At 31.0% G+C, this 20,834-nt stretch overlaps 2 protein-coding genes across 2 annotated transcripts; both read right to left on the reverse strand.

Moving 5' to 3' along the window:
* Window positions 1–47: 47 nt before the first annotated feature.
* On the reverse strand, window positions 48–1,012 carry LOC145755353 (uncharacterized). The gene has a single exon (XM_082571578.1). The coding sequence runs from the start codon at window positions 918–920 to the stop codon at window positions 360–362; it is 561 nt and encodes a 186-aa protein (XP_082427704.1). The 5' UTR covers window positions 921–1,012; the 3' UTR covers window positions 48–359.
* A 262-nt stretch (window positions 1,013–1,274) lies between these two features.
* LOC145756015 (general transcription and DNA repair factor IIH helicase/translocase subunit XPB-like) lies at window positions 1,275–19,300 on the reverse strand. The gene is made up of 16 exons (XM_082572235.1): window positions 19,221–19,300; window positions 18,814–19,004; window positions 18,111–18,322; window positions 17,531–17,693; window positions 17,060–17,209; window positions 16,472–16,630; window positions 15,882–16,043; window positions 15,460–15,623; window positions 14,987–15,188; window positions 14,411–14,566; window positions 13,563–13,751; window positions 12,891–13,046; window positions 2,619–2,707; window positions 2,394–2,541; window positions 1,868–2,029; window positions 1,275–1,595 (listed from the first exon to the last, which is right to left on the reverse strand). The coding sequence occupies exons 2-16, from the start codon at window positions 18,970–18,972 to the stop codon at window positions 1,473–1,475; spliced, it is 2,394 nt and encodes a 797-aa protein (XP_082428361.1). The 5' UTR covers window positions 18,973–19,004; window positions 19,221–19,300; the 3' UTR covers window positions 1,275–1,472.
* Between the last annotated feature and the right edge of the window lie 1,534 nt (window positions 19,301–20,834).

Here is a 20,834-nt window from a genome sequence, read left to right on the forward strand (position 1 = left end):
TAACTTAAGAAAAGTACAAAATTGCAATATAATTCAGAAGGGCAGTAATAATATAATAAATATAAAATATTGTGGTAAGATTGTCACAGAAAAATGCCAGAATTTACTTAAAAAAATTGAAAACTAATTTCCACAATTTAACAGTATTCAAAAATAAATAAGACGATAAAGTGTTAATATACCAAACTGCATTTAATAGATGTAACTGCACAGGCAATTGAACATAGTAATAATACAAAAAAATACAGACACAGTTAAAATATGGAAGAACTATAAATACAAAACAGAAAACAACTTAAATAAAGTACAAATACTAAAAAACATCTTTTTATTGAGTTAAAGCTTATTAAGCCGTACATTTACTTATCCTTGTCTAGTTCTTTTTGAAGATGTTTTCTTAAATTTGAGGTACCTTGTTCCGGCAACAATTTTGAATCCTCTTTTACCTCAATAACTTCAACATGGAACGGAATTGCTTCCCTCAGACTTTTACATCTCATTTTATTGGATCCCTGGTCAGAAAAAGGGCACCAACACAGCGCTACATCGCATAGAAACCCAAATGGTAACCAAGCTGGTAACGCTCCAGTTGAAAAACAGAACACGTCAGCTAATGTTACGTTTTCTTCAACCAACACTAACTTTATCTCAAGAACGTCTAACCACCCAGCTTGAGTATAGCAATATATTTCTATTGTTTTATCTGTATAGTCAACTTTATTGACGTAATATTCCGTTGGGTGTTCAACCTCATTGAGATAGGAAACTGCTGTTACGATTTCTTCAAGGCAATGTAACAGATCTGCGTCAATTCGCCAACTTTCGATTTGGCAATGATAGTTCCGCGAACCTGGTAGCCATAACCCCGGCCTTAAGAAGTTCTTAACTGGCGCTTGAATAGTAGCTGGAAAGCACGGCATTGTGAACTATATAGTGTTAAAATTCTAGATAAAGTTCTAGTTTATTTTATTCTATTCTAATCTAAAAAGCACGCGACTTTAAAACCAAAACAAACTCGAAAATCAAAACAACAGGAACTGTCAATCAAATGTTTTTAGCGTCCCCTCATGGTTGTTGGCTACTGAAAAGTTTCACCAAAAGGTGAGGATATTCTTTTATCCTCAAACTATTAAAAAACATTTAACTACCTTTTTAGGCATCATTTTTGCTTTGTATCAGCTATAAACGGTATATTTTCAACTTAAATAAATATCAAACACAAGTACCTTACAGTAAACTAAATATTGAAGTCTAAAACATTATATAGTCTCCTTTTTTAATAAATGTTTAGCCATTTTTTCATTAAAAATACCAATACCTTACAAAGTAAATCTTACATCTAACCAAGGTCATTTTTATATCTACTATTGTAATATTTCAACATTTGCAGTACATCGTGTTATAGCAACATATCACAAATTATTAGAAAACAAAAGAAGTTTCAATACAGAAAGAAAATAATTGCATAAAGTTTATCGGAATCTCTTGAACAAATCATGGATGTTGCTTTTACGAGCTCGGTTCTTGTTGTATTCCATGTAGACAGAATCATCCGCACCTGACATTGAACTCATGGCTCCCTTTCGGCGGAAACCCTTAAAATAATTAGAAGCTTGGTCAAGTAGCCAACACTAAATCAGCAGCTTAATTATCAGGCAATTACAATCAATGAACCCAAACTGCTAAAGACAACTCGAGACTGGGTCAGGGTAACAGTTGTTACTCTATGTTTAGGTTGTGAAATCGACCTTTCTACATCAAGGATAAATAAATATAAAAAAAAAACTAAGAATGAACCAAATTTGGAAAAATGAACGACAAAAAATCTGAAGACAAATCCCCATGTTGTCATGGAAACAAAACTTACCTGTGTCACTTTGGAAACACTCCCAGGATCCCCAGGAACGATTTCCTCCATGGCATCAACATCACTTGCAGCCAGGACTTTGTGAAGGAGTTGGCGCTGCTCCTCCTTTGTTCCAAATGCAAGCTGATCTTCCTCATCTATCCCAGGAAGCTTTGTAATGGCCTGAAAAAAAATGAAGGTTTAAAAAAAGAATTAAGAAAAGTTTCATAAAAAAAAAAGTTTTTAACGATATAAAAGTTATTTTAAAAGAATAAAGGGTTTTACAATGATACTAAAACCACAGATCAAAAGTGCTGTATTTTTTTAACCCCTATATAACAAAATAAACTAAGTTTTGCAAAGTCAATGTTAATGTGAGATCTATTTATAGCTCAATTTTTACGACCATGACTCAGAATGATTCAGCAAATTTAAATGTTTACTTTGTGGTATTAAATGTGTATTGACCTAAAATTAATTTATGACTTTAGCTAGAGTAGGAGCCACTAATGTTGTACTTAAAGACAAAACAAACAATGATGTTTACTTTAAAGGAATAGCCCTGGTTCACCAGAAATCTTTGCCTCTTCGTTGAGAATGCAACCTCAACTGTGTCCTGTGATACGAGGGAGTAGAAAAAGGCATTATACTCTTCAGTAAGTGAGCCCTTCTTTGCTCTTAATATCCTCCCCAATCTATAAGACACAAATTTAAAAAGAAATTAAACAAATTAAAAAAAAAATTAAAAAAAAAGTGATTGATTTTAGTCAACCTTTGAGCTTCCTGTCTTCTAGATCCTCCATGAGAAGAGACTTGGATAAGGACATTTGCTTCCGGGAGATCAATTGAGTTGTCCCCAACCTAAAGTAAAATTTAAAAGATTTTTATTCAGGTATTTAACTTTACAATTTATTATTTATTCAATAGTTAATAGCCTGCACTACGGTCGGAATTTTAATTGTCATAATATGGTCACAACTCTCAACTAATATTTGCCTGAGATAATTTACCCACACACCACAAGCAACAGTTTCTATATTTTGTTTACTTATAAATTGGACTTACAAATGTAAATGTTCTTGTCCACCAAGCTTAATTGTATATAGATTACATAAGTGTATGTTAGAGTGAATTTAAAATATAACACATTATAATTGACTCATTATTTAAAAAGTCATTTTAATGTTGAATAGGGACATTAAAACCTAGGTCACTATATAGCAACATACTACATAAAATAAAGCTCAATAAACTAGGTATTAAGAGCTTTTTATTGTCGTTAATAATATTTTTATTGCATAGCCAATGTTTACAAAATTTCATCCTTTAAGTAATTATTAATCGGTAATTTATGTGACAGATAATATCCAATGTTAGCAGAGGGTTACATAACACGAATGACCTACAAGAAGAAAACAATTTAAAAACGCAACATATTTCATGCCTGTTAACCAGGCCACTCCCCTTTTCCAATGTAAACATCAAATGTTTGATCAGTAAAGATCATACAGCTCTCGGTAAATTTGAATTATGGCACATATATATTATGTACGGGCATTTTTTTGTGATGTTTTTTAACCGAGGGGGTTCAATGGGAATGTTAAACTAAAAGGATAAATAGGTTCACCTTATATTTAAGGTCAAATAAACTTAAAGCATGTAAGAATTAAAATCAATCTTATTTAAAAGGTGACTTTTTTGTGCTTTGATAAGGGGGCCTGATTCACTTGATACAGATATCAAATAGACAGAAAAAACACCAAAAAAAGTAGGCCGTAAAAGCTGTTAATAATTAAACCCAGAACAAAAAGACCACAGCTCTTTACTGGAATAACATTTATGTACACATCAAGCTGGTACTTAGAATTACAATTCTTACTTAGCTTTTAACATAGACTGAACTAAACAACTAATGTTTTTAAATATTGATATTAGTTATAAGTGTAAGAATAGTTCATAGTTAAACTTTATTTAAATAAAATCCATATCATTTAGAGACTTGTCGCTTACTAGTTCAACTATTTACGTAAAATACTTATGTCTAAAACGTAAGAAATTAAAAATAAACAAATTTTAAATAAAGTTTTTGGGGCAAAGTTATGCTTTTAAAGATACTAATACTTTTACTACTGATCTGTTATAATAAAGGTAAGTTAAATTATATTAATAGAAATTAACTATTAGGTGAAATAGTTTTAATTATTTTTGTTATTTATATATTATTAAATATTTTATGTATTTTTGACATTTATGACTTAAAATTTAAAGTATTTAAAAAAATGTGAATGCTATATTTATAACTTAAAAGTTAGAGTTATATAATTATTAATTAATTCAGTTTTTAAAAATTTGACTAAAACTGAATTTACAAAATTTTCAGGGTTGTCAGTTACAAGTGACTGTGATGCTGAAATCAGACTAAAATGTTATGCATCTTGTTCATTTGCTCAACAATGCTGGGGCCATGGAAACCCTGGATCTTATATCAAGTGTCAATGGAGTAAATTTAACAACACAAACACAGACCAATATTCAGCAGCTTTACAGCAAGTTAACTCAATAAAAAACCACTGGTAAATTAACTTAACCTTTTCAAATATAAGAAAGCGCATAATAAAATAAATTAGTACAAAAAGTGCTTTTTTTCTATAGCTGTGTCCAAAAAAAGTAAAAGTTGCACTAATTTATACAGTATAATGCAGTTAAAAACTCAAAGATTGGCCTAAAAAATAACGCTAATTATCAGTTTAGGATTTTATAGATTAAAATTGTCCGATAATTAACTGCTGATTAAGTGCTGGATCAGCAGGAGTTTAGACTGTTTATAGCGCCTTACTTAAAGGTATTACAGCAAAAAAGCAGTGGGTATCAAACTTAGGACCTCATGTAGTAAACCAGAGTGTTCTAACCACTTACTAATATTGTAATTAAAAAAATATAGACCAAAAATAAATATAATTTACTAATTTTTAGTTCCACTGCTGTGACATGTACAGACAACAAATGTGAGACAATAATTAAAACAAACGACAGTGATTGTGATGTCATAAAAACAGGATTTAAAAGTGTTCGTTTTCATATGAATATAAATAACACCTGTAATTCCTATGCTACTTTTCAACCATGTAATATTGGTAAATATAACTCAGTTCTAGTTCAAAAAAATCATTTTTTAATATTTACTTATTTAATAATTTAGCATGTGGTGCAACAACAGATATAATAGAGCTTAGTAGACGATATATATATATGTCCAATATATAGGCCTACAGAATAAATAAAACTGCCATTTTCGATTTGTGAGTAAATTATCATGGGCAAATATTAGTTGAGTGTTGTGCCCATATTACAACAATTAAAATGCCATTAAAATTAAATTACTTTGTTATATTTTGTTTAGTTCGATTGGACCCACCTAATTTACATATAATGCCAAATGGACAACAGATATTGGTCAACCTAACAGCCCCATCTTGTGTTGATACTATGTGGGGAGATTTAGAATATCGACTAACTTATTATGATGGGGTAAGTGAAATTAAGTAATTTTAATTTACAAATTTTTTTATTTAAGGCTTAGGAATGTGATTATTAGGTCAATTAATAATTAACAACTACTATATGCACTTGCGACATACTAATATTTACCTTATCTTTTCAACTAATTTCTAACATAGAAAAATATCAGAAATTAAATAAAAATAATATCTTAATAATACTTTTAGTTAGAGGTTATTTTTATACTCTAAACTAGCTGTGCAAAACTTGCAATTTTTTAAATACAATTTTCTATAACTTATAACTAATCTACTTTTTAGTCAAGCACTCAAACAAGGACTACCAACCATTTAGGAGCAATTAAATCTAATGAAGCAACAAAATATAATTTCTATGCCCAAGTTGGCTTGGTAGATGTTGATACAATGTTTAGGCAATGGAGTAGACCATCTTTTACTCAATTAATAACTGGTAAGATCAACTTTAGTTTTATTTATAATTTCAAGTACTTGTGTATTGAGAAAAACAATTCTTTAAAAAATTGATAAAGAGACAGTATTATAACTGTACATCACACTTAACTATCAGATATCAAGTTTTATTAAGTTTTTTTTATTTCAGCCCCAATTCAGGCAACTGACAATAACTTTATAGATTTTAAATGTTCAAATGATGTAAGCAACTCAGTAGAAGCCATTTGGCAGGTAAGAATATAAAAATCTAGATTTTAGTTAAGTTAAACTACTTTAACATAAGTATATAAACTTTTTCTATAACACTTTACTCATATTGGTGTATTAAAACGTTAAGACCATTAAAATAATGTTATTTAAGTTTGGTTTACAATATTCATGAGTTATGCCACTAAACTTTAGTTTTTTAGTCTATAAGATCAAGTTTTAAAGGATTAATTAAGAAAATATTACATGGATTTACAAACTATAACAATATATATTATTTATACAGAAAACTGGGGTAGTAGACAAATTTGTGATCCAAATCATCAACCAAAACACAACAAATAAAGTTATACAAGAGGTCCCAAAATTACAACAAAACGAAACAATTTTTAACATCAGTTTTACTGTGGATTGGAGTTATGAATATTTAGTGAAAATTCAGGCATTTAATAAAGCTGGAGAGTCCAATATTTTAAGCTATGAGCTCCATTATACATCATGTGATAATACAAGTAAAAAATTAAATACAAAATTGTTTATGTTATTTTAGTACTATATTCTATATGTATATAAGCTAGAATTAAATTGTGTATTGTTCAATTGAAGGGTAACTTAATTAGTTTATCTAGTTAAGTGTCTAACCTACAGGCTGTATCAAAATTGTTTTAATATAGTGCCCATATTTGCCTATGCTAATTTACCAGCGCACCACAAACAGCAGTTTTATTTACTTTGAAGGCCTATAAACGAAACATGTAACAAACCTACCAATATAGTCTATATAAGCTTATACATAAGTGTATAAAAACTTAAAAACAATATTTAACATTAAAAAACAATGTCTAAAAAATTTGACCCTCAAAAAATTTACAATAACAACTTGAAATCTGAATTTACAACACTTTTGTTTAAGTTAATGTAACAGTAAAGAGATGTGTCATATTATTATTTGTTTAATAACTTATCACTTTATGGATAAGGAGATAAAGTTAAGCTAAGTTAAATATTACTCATAATAATACACAGTTGTTTGATAAAAACAAGTTTTTAACACAAGTTTTAAACAAACAAAACGATCAAATTTAAAGTAGTTGAAAAATACAAAAAACTAAATTACTTTAAAATTTGATATTTTTTACAAAATGTGGCCAATATTAAGCTTATAAAGTTAATAGATTTAAAATTTATCGCGTGAATAATATTGATTCAATGGCGGTCATAAAATGATAATACAAACAGTAACAAAAACACGTTAAAAATATTTGAAGTCAATTTTACAGGGCCTTTGCACAAAGGTTTAGAAAATTCATTTTGTGCAAAATTTAATTAATATAATTTGAATATGATATTTTTAAAAAATCTTTTTTTTTAGAAAAACGACCACAAAATTGCAATTTTCAAACAATTGACAACTATCTCGTAACTTTAACTTGGGATCCCCCAGAGTACACAAAAGGTTACAACTCCTATGTGGTTCAAACAGTGTCCGAAATAGGAGAGACAAAAACTTACAAATTACAAAAAGATGATACCTCGTTAACCATCCCAAATCTTAAGGTATTTATCAAAAAATGTTAAAGATTTTAAAACTATTTTTATTTTAAATCAAACCACGTTTAATTTATAGCTTAAACGCAAAGTCAATGTAATTAAATTGGGTTAATAATTTCCAAGCCATAAATTTCTATTTTAAAAACGCCAAAAAATTTTGTTTGCTTTTCTTTAGTTAAGTTTGAACTAAATTTGAACTCTTTAATTTTACAGCCGTGCTCACTTTATGACCATTATATTTATGCCGTGGCAGGAGACATTAAAGTGGGGTCTTGCAAAGTTACAACTTTAACGCAAATAATAGGTAAACTTTAAATTACTACAAAGTTTTTGTTTTTAAAAATTAAAATCGGTACTACTACTGCAAAAAGTAAGTGCTTTATCAAGTGTAAACATAATTTGAAATAAAACTTAGAAAAAATATTAAATTTTAAAAACTGAACTCCTAAAAAATCCCTTTTTCTATACATAGAACCCAGTGGCACACTAGAAGTTAAAGCAACAAAAATCCATCCAAGAAGTATTCAGTTATTGATATTAACTGGAAATTTAAGTTGCCAAATTATTGACCAATATGAAGTATTTTATTGGAAAGAAGATAATGCAGAAGGTTAGTTTACAAAATTATATGCCAATTAAATTAGTAAAAACTAGTCTGCCGTACGGTCAGCATTTTAATTTCCGTATTAAGGTTACAACTCACAAACAAAAAACTAATTAGAGTAACATCAGTTACTCCGACCCAGTCTCGAGTTGTCTGTGGCAGTTTTGGATATTATAGATTATAACTGTCAAGGACGCTACAGCATGAGATCAGTAGGGATTGAGCAAGTGTTCTTACCACTACACCACGCTGCCGGTAATACTTGCCTGTGCACCACAAATGGTAGTTTAATTTACTTTGTAGGCCTATAAATAAGACAAAAATATATATATTGTGCTCCACTATACAGATTTAATATGCATAAGAGTAATATCTACCTTTTATAATTTATGAATTTAATGTAAGATTTGAATTACAACACCCACTAAAAACTAGCTCCCAATACTAATATTAAACACATTAAATAAATTGATATATAATGTAGGTCAGCTTCTTAAATTTATGATGATTTTAAATCAATAATTTCTTAGTATTAGAATACTCAGTAACATTTACATTTCTGTTTAAACTCTTTAGGTTTACAAGAAAGATAAAAATTAGGTTTTGTAACAAAATGTAATATTACTAGATCAACAACACAATTAAATTAAAAAGGCAACTTTAAATTACGCTAAAATAATAAAATTTTGCATTTTTACCAACTATTTTATGTTTTAGAAATCAGAATTGTATCAAAAACAAATGAGTTTATCCTCACAAATTTGCACCCATATACGACATACAGGGTGAAAACAATTGTCCATAATAAGGCTGGCTCCAGTGTGCCTACCTACTCAACCTTTCAAACCACATATTCAGGTAAAATCAACTAATTATAAGCTACAATAAACATCATAAAATAAGTAAATTTACTGTGGTTTTGATTTACACATTGTTCACACATAACACTAAATAATAAAAGTGCCATTTACCTGGGTTTGGTGACCATGCCATAAAATAATTAAAATCTTCATGTAAACATTGATACTTTTGGCATGTTTTAAATCATTAAATTGATTTTGTCATTTTTTTCCGTCGCATTGTTGTAATATTAATTGAAAATCCTATTTATTATTTACTTTTATCAATGCGCGAAAAACCAAAAAAAAAAATATATATATATATATATCTACCAGTCTATTGCAGACCTACAAACTGCATTTTAATTGTCATAATATGGTCACAACTTTTAACTAATATTTGCCCATGGAATTTACCTGCACATCACAAATAATTTTTTTAAGGGAACTTTAAATTAGACACGCATATATAAACATATTGTCCATTTAGCTCAATTATATAAATTGTAGTAATGTTCAATAGCATAGGTGCAGTGGGACTTAAATCCAGGATGTCATGTAATAGCACCAAGTGTTCTAATCACTACACCATGTCATAAAATTTGGCACAATTTTATATTAAAACAAACCATTTACTTTTTTCAACAGTGTTAACTACACCACCAAGCATAAAAGCAACCCAACTAAGTGATGGGAAAGTCTATATAGAGTGGAAACCAACAGATAAACCTGATAATATCCCAACATATTATCACATTAATATTCTAACAACAACAAGGTTAGATTTAAAACATTAAAAAATTACTTTAAATACTAAAAGTAATATAGGTATTTTTTTTTGTATATATCTTTATCCTTGATGTGGGAAAGTCGAATGCGCGACTTAAACATAGAGTAACATCAGTTACTCCGACCCAGTCTCGAGTTGTCTGTGGCAGTTTGGGATATTATAGATTATAATTGCCCGAAAATTATACTGCTGATTAAGTGCTGGCTCATTAGGAGTTCACACTGTTTATAGCGCCTTACTCAAGGGCGCTACAGCATGGGAACAGTGGGGATTGAACCCACGACCTCAGGTATTTGCTAATTTAAATGGGTTTGTAATGGTTAAAACCTTATTTATTAAACTTACTTTAAATTACAGAATTAATGAAGACCTACCAACAGAATGTAAGGCTGTGAATAATGTTACTTTATGTATATACAATGGAACCACAACTTTTACAACACTTAAACTACCAAGTGACGATAAAATACAAGTTAAAGCCTGCACAAGTAAGTACAATACTTTACTAAAAAAGGTCTTACAATAAAGTAACTAAGGTTTACATTTTCAAATTTTATTCTATAATAAAGTAAATATAAATTTGTTAAGGTGATAAATATAATTTGCTATTTTAACGTTAACGTTCAACGATAACTTCCGTTACATTTGGTTTAATTTAACGAAAAAACATTAGCGAAGTTACTGTATTGTGTAACGAATAACCATTTAACGAAGTTGCTTTTTCGATTAACTGTGCCCACCTATGCCAATACATACAGTTTTAGTAATTTACCATGTAAAACCAAACCATATCATTAGTAATGTTTAATAATACAAATTATATAGCCACACTTCTTTATTTTATAGACACTAAAAATGGAGTAAACTGCACAGATTGGTCAGAACCTATTGCAATCCAAACTCAAGGTAATTATATATTACTTAAATTACTCAGAACCACATTTAATCACTAAATCTAAGACCAACAAAAAACTGTAAATAAACGAGTTTAATAACTGGTTTATTAAAAAAACTGTTTAACTACAAAAAAATGAAAAAAGATAATTTAAAATAACTTTAGTTTTATTTATTAAGTCCTATATAAAATTAACTTATAGTTAACCAATTATATTTTAATTCAACTATGTTTAGATAAAGTCTGGGTCCCAATTCTTATAGCTGGGCTAACATTATTCCTGATTGTATCCATTTTAATCCTCTACAAAGCTATGAAAAGGTAAAAATTTAATCAATTTTTCTAAAGTGAAAAAAATGAGTTTTTTTTTAATCTGCTCTATATCTTAAACTAAAAAATTAACATTAATTAAAAATACAAGCAAAGATTTGAGAAAATGAAACCCAATTAAAATTTAATAATTGTTCAAAAAGTTATCTTTAACAAAACATTAATTTTAGCTGTAAAAAGAAAGCATCAAAACCTGAAATTCATCCTGAAATTTTAAAGTTAATGAAGAAAGAAAACGAGGATAAATCAACAAACGCCAACCACAAGTTAAACCACAATTCCGAACAATTTGATTCCTTGTTAGATTGGCAAAATAAAAACAAAAAGAAGGGAAACACTAAAATGAATGATGAATTGTTACATCATAGTGAGTTGTTGGATGACAACCATTTGTTGGAGGTGGTTTTAAACAATAAAGACAATGGTCACATTGTTCCACAAATAGGCAACAATGACCATGGAAATAATGGTCCCCTTGTTACACAAATAAACAACATTGAGAACAATGGTACCATTGTTCCACAAATCGACAACAGTGACCATGAAAATATCGACTATGAAAACAATGGTCCCATTGTTACACAAACCAGCAACAATGACCATGCAAACAATGGTCCCATTGTTTCACAAACAAGCATTGATAACCATAAAAACAATGGTCCCATTGTACCACAAAATAACAACAAAAACAATGGTCCCAATGTCCCTCCAATGGACAACAACCATGAGGACAATAGCCCTATTATTTCTACAATAAAAAATGACAATGAAAACAATGAGCTAAACAATGACGATTATGTTCAATTACCAGACTTGTTAAACCAGAATAAAAACAACATCCCAACAACAGCTACCAATAGCTCGCATATTAACAGTATCGACACAACTTTATTAAATGACTTTAACAAACAGAATAATTTACAACACGACGAAGGTAATTTTCTACCTGACGAATCACAATTCAATGATAATCACATATTCTATGTGACAGAAGACCAGATTGGCACACCTATTGCTAAACAATCTAACAGTCAAACTATTGTGCCCACTGACAGTCAAACTGTGTTACCGTCTGACACCCATACTTTACTACAAACTGAAAGTCAGACTGTGAATTTGTATGACTACAATACTTATATTATTGAATCTAGTACAGACAGTGGACTGCCAGACATAAAACAACTGTCTGACAAACCCACTAAATTACGATCGGACAGTCTGCCAGACACTTATATTATTGAGTCAAGCACGGACAGTGGCTTGTCAGGCTGTCAGCGTAAAGACAGTCTGACGTCCGACTTGCAAATGGACAATTATTTTGACACAAAATTAAGCAAAAATTTTATGTTTTCTCGATATGAAGATTTATGCGAAAAAGAATCAGTTTTATAAGTTTTACTGTGCACATTAATATCTAACATGCAGTTTATTTATTCAACCGTTATGTATAATATTGTACAAAGTTTTAATTTGTAACTAAAGCTCATTTTAAATAAAGATTAAAAATTCCAAAAAAAGGTTTTTTAAACTGGGTCGAATGAGATAACAAAACAAATTAATTTTAGTCGTTATTATAAATAATACTTTGTCCTAACTAAAGTCTGAGATTTACTTTAAAGCATTTGGTCATTACTTACAACCTGGCTAGGGGTAACTTATACTTAAAAGTCCATAAAAAACTTAGGTAGGTTGTTAAGTACAAAAAAGCAATGCTTGTAAGGTATGACTGTAAAGTACGAGAGAGAATTAGCGAGGACCACTCAATTTAAACTGTATACCCACATAATTTCTAGTTTAAGGACCTTAAAGTACAAGTGACCCACAGTTAGTTATAGGTAAATATAATTAAAGAGTTACCTTTGATATGAAGATCGTGTTCACTTTAGGGTTGTGGATAAAATTCTGCAGGATCTGAAGTCTTTCTCCTTGTGTGGTGGGTCCATAGATGTAAGGCTTACCCATTCTTACTGCATACTCTTTAAGGGCAAACACATTGTCAGAAAACACCACAATCTGTGTGATGTAATAATGGATGTAAAAAAATAGTTGTTGCATTTAAAATTTGACAAAAAAAATTCTTTCAATTAAGAGTTTAGTAAAATTCCAATGTTAAAAAATTTAATATATATTGAACTGAAGTAACCCTAGATAAGATTGATTACTATTATTATGTCAATAATATCTTAAAACAGTTGTTATGCTAAAATTAAGTCATCATTTCAAAGTCCGAAATACTTTAGACTCAGAAAATTCACTAAGATTAAAGTTACTAAAAAATAGAATAATTTAAACTCGTATAACATTAGATAAATTTAGGCTTTCAGTAGGACATCGGATACTTAAAGTAATGACAAAATTTACAATTGAAATTTAAAGTTGAAAATAATTAAAATTGACTAAATTATACACCTAATTTAAATTAAAAATCAGTAATCAATAATTAAAAAAATATGACGCCTATAAGAACAAATACGTCTTCTTATCCTAAAAATTTTTTAAATTTTCCCACAAGTTTTATTTACATCCCACCTTATCATTCCTTCTCTCATGGAACCGAACAAGAAACTGACAAGCTCTGAATTTATTTGGATTCATCACATACAGCAACATCCTCTTCCTTGATTTGATCCCAAGATATTCTCGGTAAAACTCCGGGGTCATCGGGCACCAAACCTCAGCACATTGGACTCTGGCTATAAAGCCTCCATTTTGAAGTTCCTAGAAAAAAATAAAACTTAACTATTTCAGGTGTATTTAAAAAAGAAATAAAAAAGTTAAAGTTCCATTGTACATCCTATTCCATAGCTCGCCCTACAGTTGGCATTTTAGTTGATATGGTCGCAACTCTTAATATGGTCGCAACTCTTGATTTGTAAAGATATAGTCCACTAAGCTTAATTATATAAAAAAGTAGTCTGGAAAACTGGTTATGGCGTTGGTTGGACTATGAGCCAAAAGGTTTCGGGTTTGAGCAGTACCAATGCAACACCATTTACCCAATAACACACCCCTACCTGATAAAAACCTAATCCCTTAAGGGATTGTCATAATATGATCATGACCAATATTTTTTTAAATTTACCCACACACCACAAACAGTAGTTTTTTTATTTTTGTAGGCCTATAAATAAGACATTTATATATCAAGATATAGACTACAAGCTCTACCAATGCAACACTATTTGCCCTTAAGCCGGCGTTTACAGATAGCTTAAAAAAGTTTCAACCGCCCCCCCCCACCCGATAAAATATCAATAATGTCATCCCTCAAAGAGATATTAAAAAAAAACTTACACCAGAGCGAAGTACTACTTAACTGACCCAGTAAAACATCAACACTATTACTAACACAAAATACTTAAATCTTTTATTCTTACCATCCAATTAGCTTCATAAAGTTTTGGTCCAATCAGAAAATTAAGGTCGGATATTTTGTCGTCCTCTCGCACTAGGGTTGCCGTTAATCCTAACTTGCAATGTGATTGGACAACAGTTAACACTCGTCGAAACTGTTTGGCTGGAATGGTATGGACCTATAGTAAAAAAAATGAATTAATTAACAGAAAATTAGTACACTTTAAATACTAAAAAAAATTTAATGAATAGAAAATTCAACTGATCAGTAAAAACAGAGAATAGTTTGAGTTTAGTAATATATAACAAGGACTATAAATTTATGTGATTTTGTTACAGGGTATTACATACATTATAAAATCTCCTATTTATATATAATAGAGCTTAGTGAACAATTTATCTTTATGTAAATAACCATTTTATTGGCTTACAAAATAAATAAAACTGTCATTTATGGTGCACATGTATATTAATTTAGGCAAATATTAGGTAAAATTTGCGACCATATTACAACAATTAAAATACTGACTATAAGGTGGTTTATTAACTAGTTTTTAATAATACCAAACCAACCAAAATGTTTAAATACAAAACCTTACCTCATCTAGAATGATCAAACCCCACTCTTGTTTTCTAATCCAAGCCATCACCCTCTCACTCTCGTAAGCTCTCTTCATACTATGACCCATCATCGAGTACGTGCTGATCGCTATACCGCACCCATGTGGCCGATCTTTCGCATCTGAGGTAAAGCGGCAAATCATTGAGTCGTCAGCAGTCGACCACATCTTAAACTGAGATCTGAAATTAGCGAAAATTAAAAAGACAAAAAAAAAATCTTAATTTTTTTTAACAGTGTAGTGTAGCATGTACAACTCTAAACTTCTCTACATGAGGTCCAGGGCTTAATCCCCACTGTCTTCCATTTGAAGCCCCCTTTAAGTAAACCATCTTAAATGGTACAATCATCTAAATGCCTACAACATGGAAGCAGTGGGAATCAAACCCAAGAGTGATGTCAGTTAAGTGATGTGTCTTTACAACTGCCCGATTAAATTTAATTTATCCTCACCTCCATTGCTCTACAGCGACACCCGATGTGCACAACACCATGCAACTTTTCCTTACAGTACAAGCCGCTGTGACCCCAACAAGAGTCTTACCTGCACCACAAGGTAAAACTATCACCCCAGATCTTGCCCGTCCATTACCAAACATTTTGCGCAAACTTTTCTCCTAAAAAATAAAGCATTTTAATTAATTCTACAATAAAAATAAATAATTTTACTAACATCTGTAAATCAATAAAAAATCCTTGCAATTTTAAATATTTAACCATGCCAAAAAGCACCCAAAGTTTTAATAAAATGGATTCTATTTGTTTTTGGAGTATTAAAAATACAAAAAAAACTATAAACGAAATACACTTAATTGTCCCTAATTCAATAAGCCATGTACACAACCTAATTTTACCTACAAATAATACACAAATACCTGATATGGTCTAAGCACAGTAGTGGGTTTCAGATCCATCTTTAGGTCAGGGTTATTTGTGTCATTCCTGAAATCATATTCAGCTAAAAGTGGGTATTCAAGTTCAATACATCTTCGTTGTAACGTCTCAACTTGGTCTTGTTCTACTTCAAATGAAACAACCTAAACAATGAGTACAAAAATCTAATAATTAATTTAACGCGTATACACTTCATATTTTCGTTACATATTTCATATTTGGCTGCCTTTTACTATAACTTATTGTATTAAGGTTGCAATAAATATCTATTTCTCAGAACTGTCTTTTAAATAAAGTTAGTAGAAATGGCCTCTGTTACTCTATAGGTTTGTAAAAGAAATAATATTGTGATTGAAAAAATTGCAATTACTGTATTACACTTAATTGAAAAATCCTGGGTTAAAGAGTTAACAGTTTACCACTAGCCTAAGGTCTGCACACCAAAAAAGTTTTAGGCCGAGATTCGTTAACCTTGGTTTAGTTTAACTTGACTTTCTGCATCCGACCGTAAGCCTAAGTTTTAAACCAATACAATAAGTTTAAAGATTTTGGTATTCTTCAAATCTTTTACCTGAGTTTCTTCCTGTTCTTTGTCATCGTCCTTATCCATCTTTTCATAGAAATCATAAATATCTTTAGGCACCTCACTCTCAGTACTGCCACCTTGTGTTGCTGTAGAGGTGCTTGGTTTGTTCACTTGGAGGCCTTGTTTGCCAACAAATGTAGACACCTTGAAAAAAAAATTAAAATCAGAAAAAGAAATAAATTTTACATATAAAATATATAATTTAATTTTTTTTAATATTTTTTATCCTCAATATAAGAAGGTCAACTTAACGACCTAAACATAGAGTAACATTTGTTACCCTGACCCAGTCTTAAGTTGACTTAGTCAGTTAGGAATATTATAGATTATAATTGCCCGATTATTAAGCTGCTGATTAGGTGCTGGCTCAGCAGGATTTCATACCATTTATAGAGCCTTACTCAAAGGCACTACAGCTCAAGAGCAGTGGGAATCAAACTTAGAACCTCATGTAGTAAAGCCTACTGTTCTTATCACTATACCAAGCTGCCAGTTCAACAGCTTAAACATGTCCTTTTCCTTAAAAATATTAACTTACCTACTTCTAATAAAAGAAAAAAATACAACAAGTACCTGCAATCCATCATCAGTTGAGGTCCCAGGTTCCTGATCAGTTTGAACTTTCCTGCATCCAGCAATCACTCTATCTCTTAATAAAGCTTGTATAACTTCAGGGTGGCTACTTTCAACATAATATAGATTGTGCTTCAAAACTAACTTAACCTGGAAAACAAAGTCTTGGTTAGCAAAATGTAGGACTTAAACTAGTTTATATTTATAGTTTTTAGACCATTAGTACCTAGAATGTAGCTCTGTGAATAGTTTTATATAAACACAAATACATTTAAACCTTAATTGTCTAGATTACTTTCAGTTTTTTTTCATGATAATAATCAAATATGTCTAGACAACTATTTGATATTTTTTTTGTCTAAAACCTCTGTTTTTTAATTAGCTTTTACCTTAATAAAAAGCAGTTTGTTTTTTAAAAAGGGGTTTATTAGACTGTTTTTGGCATAACTAACTTTTGAATAAATTTCTTACTTTTCCATAACTCTGTGTACAAAGTTTAATAAATTCAATAATTCCATGAGGGATTGAAGTTTTGCTGAGTCGGCTTAAATATTCGATGATGTCATTCGTTTCAAGTCCAACACTAACAGCAGCATAGAGCGAGTATGGGGTAAGTCGAAACTCATGAACGTATCTGAATAAAAATTAATTTTGTTAACAAAAAATGGGAAAAAAAATTTGAAATAAAATTTCATTTTAAAATCAACTCTGATTTTTTGTTAATATATCCTTAATGGGAAAGGTTAACTTCACAGCTTAAATATAGAGTAACACTTGTTTCCCTGACCTAGTCTACAGCTAGCTACCTTTGACAGTTTGTGATATAATAGATTATAATTATCCAATATTTATGTTGTCAACCCATTAAGGCTGATTTTACTAATAAAGTCAAGTGTTCTGACCACTACACCACACCACTATTAATTTAAAGGCATTAAAAAGGCTTTGAGTTTAAATTAAGTCATTCAAATTCCAAACACATACCAATAGCAAAACAAAATACATTTTCAAGCATTTATTAAAAAATATTCAATTTCAAATTTCCACTTACTGTGGTCTACATATAGGCTCAGCAATTGCAATCAAAAAATCCCTCGCATGTTTATAAACTGGTGAAAAAGATTCAAGAAAAATATGGCCATCGGGGGCGACATAGAGTGGTCTCGAAGAGTGATCACTTTTCATTTGCATCTGACTTCGATAATCTTTTGCCCCAAACCTATCAGTCACAACTCCTGTTGAACTAGTGTCGGCAGAATCAATCTAAAAAAATTGTTTAAATTTTATAAAAAATTGTTGCATTTATTTTATTTATCCTCAATGTAAAAAGGTCGACTTCACAACCTGAGCATAGAGTAAATTTTTACCCTGACCCAGTCTTAAATTGTCTTTGCCAGTTTGGAATATTACAAATTATAATTGCCCGATAGTTATGCTGCTATTGTGTTAAGGCTCAGCAGAAGTTTATACTGTTTATAGTGCATTTCTAAAGGGGGCTACAGCATAGATGCAGTGGAAATCTAACCCAGTCCTTCATGCAATGAAGTAAGGGTTACAAAACATAACTTTTTATAGCGCCTTACTCAGGAGCGCTACACCGTTAGAGCAGTAAATATCAAACCGAGAACATTATGTAGTAAAGCCAAGTGTTCTGACCACCCCAGCCTTCTACTGGCTTTGACCTAAAACTTTTTTTGTTAAAAAACTTTGGAGAAAATTGATAAAGACAAAACATGTACAAAAACAATAATTACATTTCTAGCTGCTGCGGCAGGAACAGCAGTTTTTGCAGAGGTTACAAGGTCATCTTCTTCTTCATATTCATCCGCGCCCTCTGGGATAAAATCAAGGTCGTTTCTGGATGGACTTTCAAGCTTTCTTCTTTTCTTTCCTTGTTTTTTCGTTTTACCCATTTTTAACTTTTGTTTTTGATTTTTTGAAATTTCTAAATAAAAATGGCTATATCAATATATCATAATCTAAAGTTTAAACGTTTTATAAGTTAAAATTTGTAAGTAAAAAATGAATTTAACTTATTTAATTTGAAGACAACACTTTCAGTACTTTACTGACAAATTGAATTTTTAAAATAATTAATTTAAGTTTTACGCCTTAGTTTCGATTCTATACTAAATTAAAATATTCTCATGATATCACATACCTTTAACAAGCTAGTTGACAAATAATTCCTAAGCTAAACAACAAATAAAACAAAGTTTAAATCTTTAAATATTATTGCGCACGTTCTCTGTAAAAAATAATCATTAAAGGTTATTCCCCTTCTTATTTTAACATTGGTTCATGCAAAAATAAAGACAAGTTAAGCTCTCTGTTACCGTCTAGCGGGTGCTCTCTACTAAAATAAATTTTTCACAAAATTTTATTTAGAACTTTCCGCTAGATGACGACAGAAAGCTCATATTTGCAGGAAAAACCCACGCACAATTTTAGCAGCCTTGGTTCTAACGTATTTCGATTATTAGTTTTGGGGCGGAAATGACGTTATAACCCCTGTGTGCCACATTTTTATTGCCCCAATCTTAAAGTAAAACTAATTTGCAATCAAATGATAATAACTAAAAGGTAACATGAAGGGGATAAAGGGGTCAACTGGAGCATTATTGGACGAAATAACGTATTTCGATTATTAGTTTTTGAGCGGAAAGGACGTCATAACCCCTGTGTGCCACATTTTTATTGCCACGTTTCCAACCATGGGTGACGTCAATTGCTTACATCTGAGTTATTGGTAAAAGTACTCGCCCCCTGATATATTGGTAAAAGTGCTTACCTCTAAAGAAGGCAAAAGTGCTTACCCTCTGAGGTAATGGTAAAAGTTCCTATCACAGAGGTATTGGTGAAAGTACCCGCCCCCTGACATATTGGTAAAAGTGCCTACCTCTAAAGAATAGGTAAAAGTGCCTACCTCAGAAGTATTGGTGTAAGTGCCTACCACAGAGGTATTGGTGAAAGTGCCTACCCTCTGAGTTATTGGTAAAAGTGCCTACCTCTAAAGAATAGGTAAAAGTGCCTACCTCAGAAGTATTGGTGTAAGTGCCTACCACAGAGGTATTGGTGAAAATGCCTACCCTCTGAGATATTGGTAAAAGTGCCTACCTCTAAAGAATAGGTAAAAGTGCCTACCTCAGAAGTATTGGTGAAAGTGCCTACCACTGAGGTATTGGTGAAAGTGCCTACCCTCCGAGATATTGGTAAAAGTGCCTACCTCTAAAGAATAGGTAAAAGTGCCTACCTCAGAAGTATTGGTGAAAGTGCCTACCACAGAGGTATTGGTAAAAGTGCCTACCCTCTGAGTTATTGGTAAAAGTGCCTACCTCTAAAGAATAGGTAAAAGTGCATACTACAGAGGTATTGGTGAAAGTGCCTACCCCCTGAGTTATTGGTAAAAGTGCCTACCTCTAAAGAATAGGTAAAAGTGCCTACTACAGAGGTATTGGTGAAAGTGCCTACCCTCTGAGTTATTGGTAAAAGTGCCTACCTCTAAAGAATAGGTAAAAGTGCCTACTACAGAGGTATTGGTGAAAGTGCCTACCCCCTGAGTTATTGGTAAAAGTGCCTACATCTAAAGAATAGGCAAAAGTGCCCACCCTCTGGGATATTGGTAAAAGTGCCTACCTCTAAAGAATAGGTAAAAGTGCCTACCTCAGAAGTATTGGTGAAAGTGCCCACCCTCTGTGCTATAGGTAAAAGTGCCTACCTCTAAATTATAGGTAAAAGTGCCTACCTCAGAGGTATTGGTGAAAGTGCCTACCCC

This window comes from Corella eumyota, chromosome 6 (genome assembly GCF_963082875.1).
Source record: "Corella eumyota chromosome 6, kaCorEumy4.1, whole genome shotgun sequence".
In the NCBI taxonomy this organism is placed as follows: Eukaryota; Metazoa; Chordata; class Ascidiacea; order Phlebobranchia; family Corellidae; genus Corella; species Corella eumyota.